Source organism: Pipistrellus kuhlii, unplaced genomic scaffold (assembly GCF_014108245.1).
Source record: "Pipistrellus kuhlii isolate mPipKuh1 unplaced genomic scaffold, mPipKuh1.p scaffold_m20_p_3, whole genome shotgun sequence".
Classification (NCBI taxonomy): Eukaryota; Metazoa; Chordata; class Mammalia; order Chiroptera; family Vespertilionidae; genus Pipistrellus; species Pipistrellus kuhlii.
In genome coordinates, this window is record NW_023425529.1 from 55391007 (window position 1) to 55407160 (window position 16154).

Here is a 16154-nt window from a genome sequence, read left to right on the forward strand (position 1 = left end):
GCCATTGCTGTTTGCTCTGCCCCATCCAAGCTGTGCACAGAACCTTTTCATATGACTGGCCTGGACCTTTGAAATCTAAACCTGCCTAAAATAACTGCAGCTAAGTCAGAGAGATCCAGAACATCCAAAAGAAGGCCCAAGGTCTCACAGCAGCTTACATTTCTTCACAGCTGGGCCACTTCTGGGCACCTTCAAAACCCAAACAAAGAAGAAGAATCTGCAGATCTCTCTGTAGCTCCTGCTGGGTGGCCTCAGGCAGAGGCTAAATTAGCACCTCCTTGGAGATCCAAGAGCCAGTGTGCCCAGGAGTCAGAGTAGGACCATCCAGATTATAACTCCTCAGATCTATAAGGGACACACTCAGGGGGCAGACTCAATAAGCACCAAAGCCCCACTGAAGCAAGTCTTGCCCTATTAGGTTGTCTCCAGCACAGAAGTTTCCCATTGTAGACACAGCTGATCCTCACAGCCAATTGGCCTGGCGGTCAATTCCCCCCAGTGATACCAATAACAATCAAGGCTTAACTACAACAATATAACGCACACAGCCCACAAAGGGGTGCACCAAGAGTGTCCACCTCCTGTAACTGGGGAGGCTGAGCTACTGGGCCCTACAGGACACCTATCACACAAAGCCACTCTATCAACTCAGGGAAGCAGCCAAAATGCAGAAACAAAGAAACAGATCACAAATGAAAGAAATGGAGGAGAACAAACTACTGGATATAGAGTTCAAAACAACGGTTATAAAGTTTTTCAAGAATTTTCTAGAAAAGGCTGATAAATTTAGTGAGACCCTCAAGTATATGGAAAAGGACCAGCTAGAAATTAAGCATACACTGACTGAAATTAAAAATATTATACAGAGATCTAACAGCAGACTAGAGGATCACAAGAATCAAGTCAAAGATTTGACAAAGGAGCAAAAAACACCCAACTGTAAAAGCAAAAAGAAAAAAGAATCCAAAAATATGAAGATAGTTGTAAGGAGCCTCTGAGACAACTTCAAGCATACCAACATCAGAATTATGGGGGTACCAGAGGAAGAGTGAGAGCAAGATACTGAAAACCTATTTGAAGAAATAATTACCAAAAACTTCCCCCACCTGGTGAAAGAAATAGACTTATAAGTACAGGAAGCGCACAGAACCCCAAACAAGAGGAATCCAAATAGCACCACACCAAGACACATCATAATTAAAATGCCGAGAGCAAAAGACAAAGAAAATATTAAAAGCAGCAAGAGAAAAACAGTTAGTTACCTACAAGGGAGCACCCATGTTATTGTCAGCTGATTTCTCAACAGAAACTATACAGGCCAGACAGGAGTGGCAAGAAATATTCAAAGTGATGAACAGCAAAAACCTACAACCAAGATTACTCTACCCAGCAAAGCTATCATTCAGAATTGAAGGTCAGATAAGAAAAAAACTAAAGGATTTCTTCACTGCCAAACCAGTATTATATGAAATGCTGAAATATATTCTTTAAGAAGAGGAAGAAGAAAAAGGTAAAGATAAAAATTATGAACAACAAATACATATCTATCAACAAGTGAATCTAAAAGCCAAGTGAATAAAAAATCTGATGAACAGAATAAACTGGTGAAAATAATAGAATCAGGGGCAAAGAAAGGGAGTGGACTGACAATCCTGGGGTGGGGGGGGAGGGGTGTGGGGGGTGCAGGAAGAGACTGGACAAAAATCATACACCAATGGATGAGTATGGGGCGGGGGGGGGGGGGGAGTAAGGGCATGGGAGGGGCGAAGGAACCAGGTGGAGGGGAGATATGAGGGGGAAAGAGGAACAACTGTAATAATCTGAACAATAAAGATTTAAATAAATACATAAATACATAAATAAAATAAAATAAAATAAAATAAAATAAAATAAAATAAAATAAAATAAAATAGGTGAAGACCCTTAGCATTCAACTTTGCAAAAGCTAGGGGTTTTATAGGCAGGCATACATCTGGCCAGGCTTTCCTGCTGTATGACAGGACCCTGCAAACAGCAGAGTGGCCTCTGGGCTGGCATGAGTACTTAACAGCTCCCCACTCCCCTCCAACAATTCCTTGTAAAATTCATATGTGCTTGATGCAATGGTATATATTCTAATTCTCACCCAAGAATATGTTTTTATTTATCTTATTTAGAGAGAAAGGAAGGAAAAAGAAGTGGGAGGGACGAAGGAAGGGAGGGATGAGAGAAAAACATCAATTGGTTGCCTCTAGTACTTGTCTGTCCAGGGATTGAACCTGCAATCTTTTGGTGTACAGGACAACACACCAATCAACTGAACCACTCAGCCAGGGCTGCAATGGTATGTGTATATACAGGCAAATACAGGGGGAAAGAATTCTATTTTGTACCTAACATGAATTTGAATCACTCTGCCAAGTGACATCAGAAGCCAGTCACTTAGCTGGTCAACAGCCCAACATCTTCATCTCAATAGCAGTATTTATAAATTTGGCAATTCTTTTAAGTCTCTTTAGACTTCTCCCATTTACTATATTGTGTGGCTAGCACTTCACTAGTCTAAACCATACATCAATGCCCTTCACCTTCATTACACAGTCCGTTTCAGATACTCAAATCAAGTCAGACAGTTTTTATTTCCCCAACTCCTAAAAATCCCATCTTAATATTGATTCAAATTCTGAACATATACAAATTTTCTAATAAATAAATATATTTGCTACAAATTTGTGATCTAGTAGGGAAAATTATTTACATCCATGTGACATTAAAAATAAAAAGAAGTGGTCAAAACCACTACTTGATTCTACCTTAAAAGTTTCAACTGTAGTTGGCATTTCTTCTGTTTAGTAGCGTGCACACCACTGACCTTGGGCTTCACCTTTGTGACTGGATCAGCCCATGCTAAGGGAGTGCTACCGAGGGAACTCCAGTCTGGGCTAGGCCCAGAGATTTAAGAAGGGTTCTATAAACGATTTCTCTGCTAAAACCTGCTCTTCATCCGATCCCAAGCTTGCATCATGGTTTGGACCAAAAACAGGTACTCTATCCTAAAACTACCTTTCTTTCCTACTAAGCTTGTACATCCTTTAGAGGTCAAATAGCATTTTAAGATTGTAGGCTCTGGAGCCTAAACTTGAATTCCAGTTCTTCCAGTTTTAGCCATAGGACCTGTATGCTTCACTTTTCCCAGGAGTACCCAACTCATAGATTGCTGGGAGGATGAGTTAATACTGTGATTGAAGAGTTTAGGATTAAATAATTTAGACTAAGTTCTGATATATGAAGCAACCAATAATGAAAGCATTTTTTATCCTTATTTTAAATTAATTTTAAATTAAATTAAAAAAAAGAAAATGTTACATTCAATTCAGAATGTGATTGAGCCCACTCATCCTAATTCCAAAAATGATTTGGTGCTTAGCTTGAGCTCCATCTGGTGGTTTTACAGCAATTCCCTGGAAAATATAGGTCCAATAAAAAGATGACAAATTTTCAAAAAAATATTTTACTCATTTAAAAGATTTAATGACATTGCTATATATTTTTTAAAAAAAAAAAATTTAAATCCTCACCTGAGGGCATGTTTTCATTATTTTTTTAGAGAGAGAGGGAGAAACATCCATGCAAAAGAAACATCAATTGGTTGCGTCCTCTATGTACCCCGACTAGGGATGGAATCCACAACCTATGAATATGTGCTGACCAGGAATCCAGCCTACATTTTTGGTATACAAGACAATGCTCCAACCATCTGAGCCACCCGGTTGGGGCTATACTTCTTAATTATAATATTTAAATATAAAGCAACAAAAAAGTGATCATACCCTATATTCATTTTTGAATGCCAGTCTAAATTTTCTGCCAAAATTTGGAGGGGGTAAATCTTGCTGGCAGTGCAATACACCAACTCAGTGCTTTAGTGGCCCATCTCAACCTAGTGCAAGACAATTTCTTTTTAATATCCTTTCCAGAAGCTATAGGACATTTAAGGACATGTTTCTCAAATAAGTTATTGACAATGGTGTTTGATTTTTTATTTTGTTAACTTGTTAAATCCTGACTGCACAAACTTCAGGACTGGACAAAATTAAGTGAACATACCTATACCTGTATCATTATGAGGCCCTGGATGAAAATGCTCAAAGCAACTACCACTGGAGTCAAATTAGAAGTTATCAGCAACAGAAAACATATCTTGGGCACTGGACTCTTGGACAGAATCCAGTAAAACAATACCTGACAATGTTACCAAAATATAAATAAGCACTAAATGGGTAACATCACTGATACAGACAATTCCTAAAAGGTAAACAGTTTAGCTAGTAAATTTAGGATGTTAGCAACTTTTTATTTCATGAATAAATATTTATTTACCTTTTCCTCACAAACTCTATTTGTTGTTCATAACTATAACAAAAGGCAAAAAAAGGCCATTAATGACATTTATTTTCCAACTCACTTTTTTCCCCCTCTAAATATATTTTTATTGATTTCAAAGAGGGAGAAGGAACATCAATGAGAGAGAATGATTGATTGGCTGCTTCCTGCACAAACCCTACTGGGGATCAAGCCCACAACCTGGGTATGTGCCCTTTACTGGAATCGAACCCAGGACCCTTCAGTCTGCAGGCCGATGTTCTATACACTGAGCCAAACCGGCTAGGGCTCAAATCTTCTATTAGATTCTTTGAGAAAACTTATTTTAAGTATTTAAAAATTATCCACTAACTTTTTGGTGAACTGAGTAAATTGAGAAAAGTCTATTACGTAAAATAATTTTTAAGATTTTACTGGCAGATTTATAGATTCAAAACTCCTAAAAGATTTGAGTCGTGTCCTATTTATCTCTATACTAGAGGTCTGTAGTACATGAAATATGTGCATTGGGGATGGAGGGTGGGGGAGAGGAGAGTCCCTATGCCCAGCCTGTGCCCTCTCCAATCTGATACCCCTAAGACAGCCCTCTCACAATCCAGGACTGTTGGCTCCCAACCGCTCACCTGCCTGACTGCCTCATTGCCCCTACCTGCCCTCCCCAGCTGGCCTGGTTGCCCCTGCCATCTCCTGCAGGCCCAGTTGTCCCAAACTGCCCCCCCTCCCTGCCAGCCTGGTCACCCCCAATTGCCCTCCCATGTTGGCCCAGTCACCCCAACAGCCGTCCCCTGCCGGCCTGGTCACTCACAACTGCCCTCTCCTGCCAGCCATCTTGTGGTGGCCAGCTTTTGACCACACAGAGGCGGCCATTTGTGTGAGGGTATTTATGGTCAATTTGCATATTACCTCTTTATTCTGTAAGATTGTATCCCAACCTAGCAGTTTGCCTGGCATAAAACTTGTCTCCAGATGACTAAGTGACTTTATTCTAATAGATTTCACTTTTAATTTAGTTTTCTTCTGAAGTTAACAGCCGCCTCTGAGTACACATCCATAAAGGCAGACACCTTGTGTTGTTCCCTGTGCCCCTAACACCTGGAAAAGACCCTGGCATACACTAGGCACTCAAATATTTGTTGTTCCAGTGAATATATGGTGATGGTTAATATATTTACAGTGAAATTTCAGAGGGAACGCTAAGGTTATTTTATTTTTTTGTTAAACTTCACCTGAGGATATTTTTTCTATTGCTTTTTAAAGAGCATGGAAAGAAGGTAGAGGTGGGAAGAGACAAAGAAACATTGATGTGAGAAACACATCGACTGGTTGCCTCCCACATGCACCATGACTGGCCAGGGCTTGGTGAATGCTAAGTTTAAATGGCTTAACTAAAAGTAAACTTAGCCCTGGCCAGTGTGGGTCAGCAGTTAGAGCATGGGCCTGTGCACCAAGGGTTATGGGTTTGATTCCAGTCATGGGCATATACCTAGGTTACAGGTTCAATCTCCATGTGGGAGGCAACCAATGTATATGTCTCTCACATCAATGTTTCTTTCCCTCTCCCCCCTCCCTCCCTTCCACTCTCTCTAAAAATCAATAGAAAAAATATCCTGGGGTGAGAATTAACACAACTAAAAATTAAAAATAAGAGTAAACTTAAATAAGAGTGAAATTAGTAAACTGTAGCAAGACAGAGCCAACAAAAATAATTTCATTATACAAACATTTCCAACAGTATATTCTATTCTTCTGAATACTAGTTTCAACAAGTCAAAGCTAAACAAGTTTCTTTATCGCTAGATCTCTACAAAATAATACTGAGCAAATACTTTCCATGTATCTTCAAGCATGTAGCACTTCCAAAACTGATGTGACTATAAAATGTATTTTTTTCACCACACATCTGGAAAAATAGATCCTGAAAAATATAGTCTTGGAAATGTTGCATTATATTAGGCTATATAATATAAAAACTGATAAACATTCAGCTAGTTCCCATGATATTCTAATCTCCTTAAGAGATGGGTCATACTAACTAGTACATGTTAATAATCTATCTAAAAATTTTAAAAAAGAATCTGGACTTCTCCACTACAATATCTTAAGGATACATGAAAGAAAAGATATTCACAATCTAAACAAAATACCTTTTATTATGAATTATACAAATTCAAAACTCCAAATAAGTACTTCTCATAAGATCCACTGACATTACATTTTAAAATAACACTAATTCTTCTTCTTTAATTTGAGTTAGTATAATATCACTTATCTTTACTAAAACCAAAAACCACAACCACATTAATATTTGATAGAATTTTGATGTCTGGTAATCCAATCCCTGTATATTAGATAGCATCCAACTTAAATGTAAGTACAGCTTTCATTCACAGAAGGCAGTATTTTATTCAAATTCCTAAAACAAATTTGAGATGTTATGTTGGGTTTGAAAAAAAAGGCCCAGTTAAAAAACGAAAGCAAGGTTTTCATTTGATAGAAGCTGAAACAGGTGTATACATTCTGATCAAAGATCTGTCCCATGGGGCACTTTTCAAGTTTTCAAAAGTCTACCAGGCCAAACCCTTAGCCGCCTTTGCTGCTTTTGCTTTGCTTTTCCCCTTTGCTTTTTCTCGCTTTGCCTTCAGCCTTTTTCTTTGCCTCTGGTTCATCCATATGGGATATTGTCCATGCTGGTCTAGAAGACTCTTTTTGTTTCTCTTAATGTCAGTCTCCATTTTCATGTCATCTGAATTAAAAAAATGGAAAAGTTGTTAATACTCACGAATGAAAAATCAACCCTGTATAAAAGCATTTTAATGCAGTGAGAACATCAATAGTGAATGTGGTCTGAAACTACAAAAGAGAACACAAATCCCTGATTTGACTAACTCTAAAACCTCTAACAACACTTTCAATGGAGTCACACACATGCTGTCAAGTGTTTCTACAATTGTGAAGGAAAAGTATTTGGGAGGAAAGAGACATCACTTTTTTAGTCACTAAAAAACTTTCTAAAGAATGTTGTCATGACTGTCCTTTAGAATAGAAAAAGTTAAACAGGAACCATTTAGGATGAATGAATTTGAGTTACTGCGTTAGGGGCTAATATATGGTTCTGAGTGAGTTACAAGAACATTTCTTAAATTAAGTGCCTTCTTGAGCTAAATAAGACAGCTGTGCCATTAAGAAGTGTACCCCCACTTCTAATAGACAGGCCTCAGAAGTAAATGAGCTGATTCAAAATGAATGGCCACTTCTAATGCTGTGAAGTAGAAAGAGGAGTAGCAGTAAGCAGCAGGCTTTAGATGACAGAGATGGAGAGGAAATAGAGAATGACTGGATTATTTCAGGACTACCACATTTTTCTATCCAGATAACACGCAGAAATCCAGCTCTACTAACAGGAGACTTGGCAGGAAGCTCAGTGCAACCATGCTGTGGTACATCCACCACCAACCTTTCTTACTGTGAAGAACATGCCCAGAATGGCCCTCCCTGAGAACTGACCAAGGTATACAAGGTATTCCATGATTTCTACCTCCTGACATTCACTTATCTGGTTTACTTTCTTTCGCCTCTAAAACAAGGCAAGTATACTAGAATAGAGGCCTTTTCTCTAATATTCATTGTTTCCATAGTACTTGGAATAACTAGTTGATGGATGATTATCTTAAGTGCTATTCTAGGTCTAGGGACATAGTGGTCCAAATAACCTCCCTGCTCTCATAGAGTTTACAATGTTCTTTTGAGAGGAGAATAACAGGCAAACTTCAGCCTGTGGTAAGCAGTTTTTTACAGAGAGGTTCTGTACCTCTCTCTACTAACATCAGATTTAGTAAGACATGGTGGACTCTGCTAAGCACATGAAAAGACATGTGGTGCTTTAAGCATTAAAATAAAACTTGATTTATATTCTAAAAAGATCACACTTATGGATAGGCTGAATGAATCAGAAGAGAACAAGAGCTGAAGAGAGAAGTAAAAAGGTTACTATCATAGTTCAGTTGAGAGATAGTGATTATTTAAAGTGAAAGCATAAATGAGAAGAATGAATAGGTTCCTGTTGTATTTTGAAGATACTCAAGATGAGCTAGTTGTTTAGATGTGGGAGAAAAAGGAAAGAGGGATCAAGGGTAAAGATCTGTGGCTTAAGAAATTAAGTGGGTAAATGAAAGAGTGGAAGGGGAAACATGAACCTGAAAGCAGAGATGAGGAATCATATTGAAAACAGGTAGATTACTAAATGGGGAGACATTGTGAAGAATGGGAAAGGAAATTTCTAGGATTAGAAAGTTAAGGAATGCTTCTCTTTTCCTTGACCACTGTACACCACATAAATACACTTCTATCAATATTTTGACCTTAGGCATTGTGAGTGCTTAATTTAATTTGTTGTCAAAGTAGTATATTAACCATGTGAAAACCAATGTATCGAAACTATAATACACAGCCTCCAATTTTAGACTATTAAGACAACGAGGTCTCTAAAATTTGTCAAAATCAAATACAGGGAAACTTTATGAATTTTCAGGATAATATAAATGCAGAGGACTCTTAGGATGGGAACTAGTTCTTGCAAAGGGTGAAATGAAGAAAGATCTCCTTTTGTCCTGCCTCGTCCCTGACTGAACTGTGTACCTTCCAACGAGGATGTCTAGGTTTGCCTACGCCTATAGCACTGTCTATTTCTGAGACATTTGGGTTATTGTATAAACATCAAAGGCCCATTCTGCATATCCCCAAATGTGCCTATTCATATGAACTGGCTATAAAATAGTTTAGCATCAAATCTCTAGCAGCACTATAAGCTTTCAAAGAATAATGTGGGCATGGCAGAAGGTTTGTAGCAATGCATGTATAGTAGTGAATGGAAGACAGGAAAAAAGGACAAAAGAAAAAAAGTCATAAAAGAAAACTGGCAGAATTTTTTTTTTTTTAACTCACCTTTGTCATCTTTCACCACACAATGGGTTTTCTCTTCAGAATGTTTGGGGACCACCACAGTTGCTATCTCATGAACATCTTTCATTAAAACATCAGTATCTGCTTTAAGAATATTTTTAAGTCTGTTAAGCTCCTTTGGGGCATTCTTTTTTCTCTTTTCAGCACGCATCTTCCTTTTCCACTTACTCCGCAAGCTTTTAGCCATATTTTATCTGGAAAGTGAACAAAGATACATATTAAAAAAGTAAATATGTACCATCAAAAAGGGGAAAATGCTGGGAAAACCAAATCAAAAGGTATCTCTACATAATATAAACAAATGGAAGGTAAAACTCTTTGATTTACGATGGCTTAATGTGCAAATTATGTGAGGATCAACATGGCCATTTACAGTCATTGAATAATTAAGAACACCAAATCAAACTCGCCTTGGTCACTAGCTATACGGCAAGCCAATTCTGAAAGTTGCTGGAGTTTCCACACAAGATGCAAAAATTGAATTTCCTCCAAAATGCAAAGAGCATCATCACCTTACATTTAAGTAACAACTTACAAATCACAAAAAGCTTTTATAAATATCTCTTTTAGCCGAAACCGGTTTGGCTTAGTGGTAGAGCGTCGGTCTGCGGACTGAAAAGTCCCAGGTTCGATTCCAGTCAAGGGCATGTACATTGGTTGCAGGCACGTTCCTGGTAGGGGGGTGTGCAAGAGGCAGCTGGTCGATGATTCTCTCTCATTGACGTTTCTAGCTCTCTATCTCTCTCCCTTCCTCTCTGTAAAAAAAATCAAAATATATATATATTTTTAAAATAAAATAAAATAAATATCTCTTTTAACTGAATTTTGATTTCACTCAATCCTACAGGACACCCATCCAAGTCATCACTATCCACCCCTTAAAGTCAATCTAGCTATCTTAAAGTTGTCCAATTCCACTGTTGCTTTCTCTCCATCCCTATTCCTAGCCCTAAATCCTCCACATGGTGGTTAGGGAGCATTTAAAAACTTAGAGCAACCCTAGCCAGTGTGGCTCAAATAGCTGGAGCACCACCCAAAAGGTGGTGGGTTTGAGTCCTAGTCAGGGCACATATCCATTAGATTTGATCTCTTGTTGGGGTGTGTGCAGGAGGCAACCAATCAAAGTTTCTCTCTCACACTGATGTGTCTCTCCCGACCCTTTCTTCTTTAAAATCAAATAAAATTAAAATTAAAAACACACACACAACTTAGAGCACATGATTGCCTTTCCTTAATGACTCTACCTCCTATCTTGAAGATCTACAAGGTTATTTGTGACCTGACTCCTGCTTCCTTCAACTCTCTCTCCTCATGTTCCATTTCACCCCCAATTGCATCTGAAAAAAAGTCCAATTGGTGACAATGCAGGGACAGTGGGGATGCGATGAGAGAGAGGAAGGAAATGATTATAAAGAGTTTTTAAGGATAGTTTTGTGAGTGATTTATAACATCATCTTAATTGTGCTGGACTTATATTTGCATACACATATCAAAGGTTATAATACACACTTTAAACATATGAAGTTTATTGTGTTAATTATACACCCATAATGCAGTTATATAAATCATTACGACATTGTTTGGGTGGGAAAAAGTCTAAACTATGTCCACATCAGTACCTTTACATTTGCTTTCCTGTGCCTGAGAACTGATCTTCTCAAGGCTTGCACCTTCGCCTCCTTACCTGAGAAAGGACTTCTCTGACCTTGTCAGCTCCCCTCCTTGTATCTTCCATGCTATCATCCTTTTCCTTCCTTTTTAAGATGTGTTACAGTCTGAGTTTATTTTCTGTCACCCCCGATGAACCGTGAGCTCCATCAGGCAGGGACAAAATAGGTCTTTTTCACCGTTTGATCCCCCATTATATATAACTCATTGCACATAGCCAAGATTAAATAGACCTGTTGAATTAATAACTAACATTTCTTTGGATGCCAACAATCACCACTTTAGGCTTTTAACTTGTGAATGACCACCCATAACCTGTATGCAGCGGGATAGAAGGATTTCGTTAAACAAGTCTTGCGGGCCGAGGTTAACTCGAGGAAGACTGGACGACGAAGGCCTCCAGTTCGCCCAGGACACCGAGATGCCCGAGGGCCGCCGAGACGAGAGGCCCTTGCCCTCAAGAGCGGCGGGCGCCTCAGCTGGCCCGGCGATGGACGAGACTGCAGGCGCGTTTCTCTACGAGAGGGAGAGTGGAACCCGGAGTCCCACGCCCCACCGGACACCCACTTACCTCCACAGGTTCAACCTTAACGGCACACACGCTCCAGACGACCGGAAGCTCGGCACTTCCGCCTTCCGGGCCGCCGCTTCACACCGTCCCGCCCCCCGGCGCGTTGCACTCTGGGAGCCGAATCAGAAGATCCAGAGGCGGGGTCTTCTGAAGCTGAACGCTGACGCGCTTCCGGTGTTTGGTGCCTGCAGGCCTGGCAGCCTGGCTCCTCCCACTTCGGAAGCGGAAGTTGAGGAACGCGGAAGAGTCCTGGTCGAGGTGGGGACGCCGGCGGCGGCCGTCCGATGTTTTAACCCAACGGGTGGCGGGGACCAGCGGATTCTGCCGCCAGGTAAGGAGCCCAGAGTCGACCTCTAGCTTCACGTTCACACAGTACTAATGGGTTCCCTGACACCAAATCATCCCCCCCCCTTTTTTTTTTGCATCAAATAAAGGTGAAAATACAGACTCCAGAAATACTAAAAAAAAGTGGAATTAAGGGGACTCAGAGTGACACAAACTATAATGTAAAGGCTTAGGGTAGGGGGCAGGCTAAAAGGGATGGGGGGGAGGGGAAGGGGACTTATGTAATACTTTCAACAAAAAAGATTTTAAAATTAGCTAGCTGTATTTGATCAAACATTTCATTAGTTCACCCCTAATGCCTTAGCAAATGACTTCGTCGGCCCGACGTTTCCCACCGTGTTAGAATTTAGCCACTTCTTCCAAAAAGAAGTGTGTGTACTGCATTTTAAATGAGAGAAAACTCACTTTTACGTAGTCCAGATTGATTCCATATTGCTTAATATATCAGGCCAAAGCTTTTAAGTAGACATTTGGCACAAGAAAAGAGAAAAAAAACTTATGAAAATGGCTTGGTGTTAAATATATGCCATAATTCAGGATTACTAATGCTTTAAAAAACTGAATTTTAACCTAAGTTCCTCACTGGTTTGTATAAAAGCAGTTCTAACAGAATAGTTAAGTGGCCTTGGTAGATTTAGAAATCCCTAATTCATTCCTTCACTCATACATTTGAGTGTGTGCTCTGATGAGCACTATGCTGGGTATACAAAGATGACGGAAACCAAACCACAGACTTGAGGAAACTGTAACCCCTGATGGAAGGATAAGGCTTAAGGGGTCAGATTGGACATAGCTTATCTCTCCCTCACAGAGGAGGACAGATTCTATGGGACTGGAAGGCACAATGGGTAGCACTGCATACCTGACAGGAAGTGGGCTGTTTCTCCATCTGAAAGGCATATTCCACTATGGACACCAGCCATTCCCATTCTGTACCACCCTCACCCCTCCTAATCCCCCCCACCTCCAAGTCAGGCCTCTGCGGTGGAACCCCTGATCTGCATAATCATTTAGTAAAATAGGAAGACTTCTGGGACTCAGATGGTGACTCCATGTTGTCCAGGCCCTAGAAGATGGGAACTTAAAGACAAAGCTTAGTACACAAAAATGAAAGGAACAAAAAGAACCTAAGTTCCCAGCTGCTCCCAAAAGGCCAACACCTGGCTGCTGACACCACTAATGCCCACAGTACATCAAGTGGATTGAAAGCAGGGGTGAGAAAAGTAATGCAGGCCAGTTAGATAGGGTCTGCTCCACCTCTTTCCTCAAATTACACTCAGTCAAAACGGTTCTCAGATACTGCGCCTACGACTCTGACTGCATTTTGTACCTTACACATGGAGTTGCCTGTCACTCCGAGTTCCACTAATTCCACTTTTTTAGTATTTCTGGAGTCTATTTTCACCTTTACTTAATGTAAAAAAAAAAAAAAAAAAAAAATTTAAGTTGCACGTGCCCTTTTATCCAGTAATTCTGCATCCAGGTATGTTCTTTACCTGGACAAACTCTCTTATCTATGCATGCTGCTAAACATACAGGGACATACAGAGCAAGACTGACTGTGATGGTAAAAAAGGAGGAACCATATAAAATTCAATGACAGAAGAATGTATGAATAACTATGGTTCATTTATAAACTAAATGAACTTAGTCGGCAACTAAGTAATTGCGGGTTTCACACATGGCTTCAGTTGAATTTTTAGGTTTGCAGACTTAGTACAAATGTAAAACACATTTTGTTATTTGATAGTTGGCTATTCAGCTGTTAATCAGTAAAAAAAGTTTTTTGATCTGTTTTGTAGTTTTCGTTTGGCGTTCGTTGAAAAATGGAAAATCAAAAGGAACATTTTCGTCATATTTTGCTTTTTTATTTCCGCAAAGGGAAAAACGCATCGCAAGCTCATAAAAAGTTATGTGCTGTTTATGGTGACGAAGCCTTAAAAGAATGGCAGTGTCAAAATTGGTTTGCCAAATTTCGTTCTGGTGATTTTTCACTCAAAGATGAAAAACGCTCTGGTCGTCCAGTTGAAGTTGATGACGCCCTAATCTAAGCAATAATCAATTCGGACTGTCATAGTACAACACGTGAGATTGCAGAGAAGCTTCATGTATCACATACATGCATTGAAAATCACTTAAAACAACTTGGCTATGTTCAAAATCTCGATACATGGGTTCCTCACGAACTGAAAGAATTACAGTTAACGCAACGCATTAGCAGCTGCGATTTGCTAAAGAAATGTAATGAAAATGATCCATTTTTAAAATGACTGATAACTGGCGATAAAAAATGGGTTGTTTACAACAATATCAAGCGGAAAAGATCGTGGAGCAGGCCAGGTGAACCAACTCAAACAACATCAAAAGCTGATATTCATCAAAAGAAGGTTTTGTTATCAGTTTGGTGGGATTACAAAAGAATTGTCTACTTTGAACTCTTACCACCCAACCAAACGATCAATTCTGATGTCTACATTGAACAACTAACGAAATTAAACAATGCAGTTGAAGAAAAGCGGCCCGAATTGACAAATCGAAAAGGTGTTGTATTCCATCATGACAATGCAAGGCCACACACATCTTTGGTCACTCGGCAAAAATTAATGGAGCTTGGTTGGGATGTTTTGCCACATCCACCATATAGTCCTGACCTTGCACCATCTGATTACTTTTTGTTTCGATCTTTACAAAACTCCTTGAATGGTAAAAATTTCAATAATGATGATGATGTCAAATCGTACCTGATTCAGTTTTTTGCTAATAAAAACCAGAAGTTTTTTGAACGTGGGATTATGATGCTGCCTGAAAGATGGCAAAAGGTCATTGATCAAAATGGGCAATACATTACAGAATAAAGTTATTTAATTCCATGAAAAAATTGTCTTTTTCTTTAAAAAATCCGCAATTACTTAGTTGCCGACCCATACTCTACACCCAGGATCGGCAAACTGCGGCTCTTTGGCCTCTTGAGTGTGGCTTTTCCACAAAATACCACAACCTGGGTGAGTCTATTTTGAAGAAGTGGCGTTAGAATAAGTTTAAGTTTAAAAAATTTAGCTCTCAAAAGAAATTTCAATCGTCATACTGTTATTTGGCTCTGTTGAGTTTGCCGACCACCGCTCTACACCAATGGTTTTCAAACTAATGGATGTAGTGATTTTGGTACACTTAGAAATTACAATATTTGCCATACCAAAAATTAAAACAATGTTTGGAAAATTTGATACCATTTTTAAAAGATAAATTATTTACATATATACATTTTATCTTAAAAAATGTATTTCCCGCCAAAACCGGTTTGGCTCAGTGGTAGAGCGTCGGTCTGCGGACTGAAAGGTCCCAGGTTCGATTCCGGTCAAGGGCATGTACATTGGTTGCGGGCACATCCCCGGTGGGGGGTGTGCAGGAGGCGGCTGGTCGATGTTTCTCTCTCGTCGACGTTTCTGGCTCTTTATCTCTCTCCCTTCCTCTCTGTAAAAATTCAATAAAATATATATATTTTTTTAAATGTATTTCCCAAAACAAAAAAAAACGACTTACTGAAAAAAGTGGCATTGTTTTACATTTTTTCAAAATGGTTTAGCCCGGCCTGTGTGGCTCAGTGGTTCAACATTGACCTATGAACCAGGTCGCCGTTCAGTTCCCAGTCAGGCAGCCAGTTGATGTTTCTCTGGTGTTCTGGGCTCTTCCCCAGTAGGGGGCATGCAGGAGGCAGCCTATCATTGATTCTCTCTCTTCATGATGTTTCTGTCTCCCTCTCCCTCTTCCTCTTCTCTTCCCCCTCTCTGAAATAAATAAAAATATATCTTTAAATTTTTGTATTGAGTTGATTAACTTTTAGAGAAACATTTTGTGTTCCATTTATTTATGCATTCATTGGTTGCTTCTTGTATGTGCCCTGACCCGAGTCACCTAATAATCTCCTAGTTTATATGCCTTATCTATCTCATTTAATCTTTACAACCGCCCAATAAGGTAGGTGTTATTATTATACCCATAGACCTAAATAAGGAAGGATCAGTACCTTGCCAAAGGCCACATAATCAGTTAGTTGCATAGCAGTTATTCTAATATAGATGCTCTTACCCACTAGGCTGTGTTAAACTTAAGCATCAGGCAGTTGCATATTTAACAGTTAATTGAAAATGATGGAAGTCAAATTTATAACTAAAACAGGAAGCTAAATTCATACTAATTTATTTTTTAAAAATGTTTTATTAATTTTTTTAGATCGAAACATCAATCATCT

At 39.3% G+C, this 16154-nt stretch overlaps 1 protein-coding gene across 2 annotated transcripts; it reads right to left on the minus strand.

The window, feature by feature from the left end:
- Window positions 1-6485: 6485 nt before the first annotated feature.
- Window positions 6486-11679, minus strand: LLPH (LLP homolog, long-term synaptic facilitation factor). Of its 2 annotated transcripts, none has more exons than XM_036456839.2 (3): window positions 11566-11679; window positions 9304-9517; window positions 6486-7105 (listed from the first exon to the last, which is right to left on the minus strand). In XM_036456839.2, the coding sequence occupies exons 2-3, from the start codon at window positions 9506-9508 to the stop codon at window positions 6927-6929; spliced, it is 384 nt and encodes a 127-aa protein (XP_036312732.1). In that variant the 5' UTR covers window positions 9509-9517; window positions 11566-11679; the 3' UTR covers window positions 6486-6926. The 2 variants fall into 2 exon arrangements, with proteins under 2 accessions (XP_036312732.1, XP_036312733.1); XM_036456840.2 differs by having other exon boundaries at window positions 9304-9515; window positions 11561-11669.
- Between the last annotated feature and the right edge of the window lie 4475 nt (window positions 11680-16154).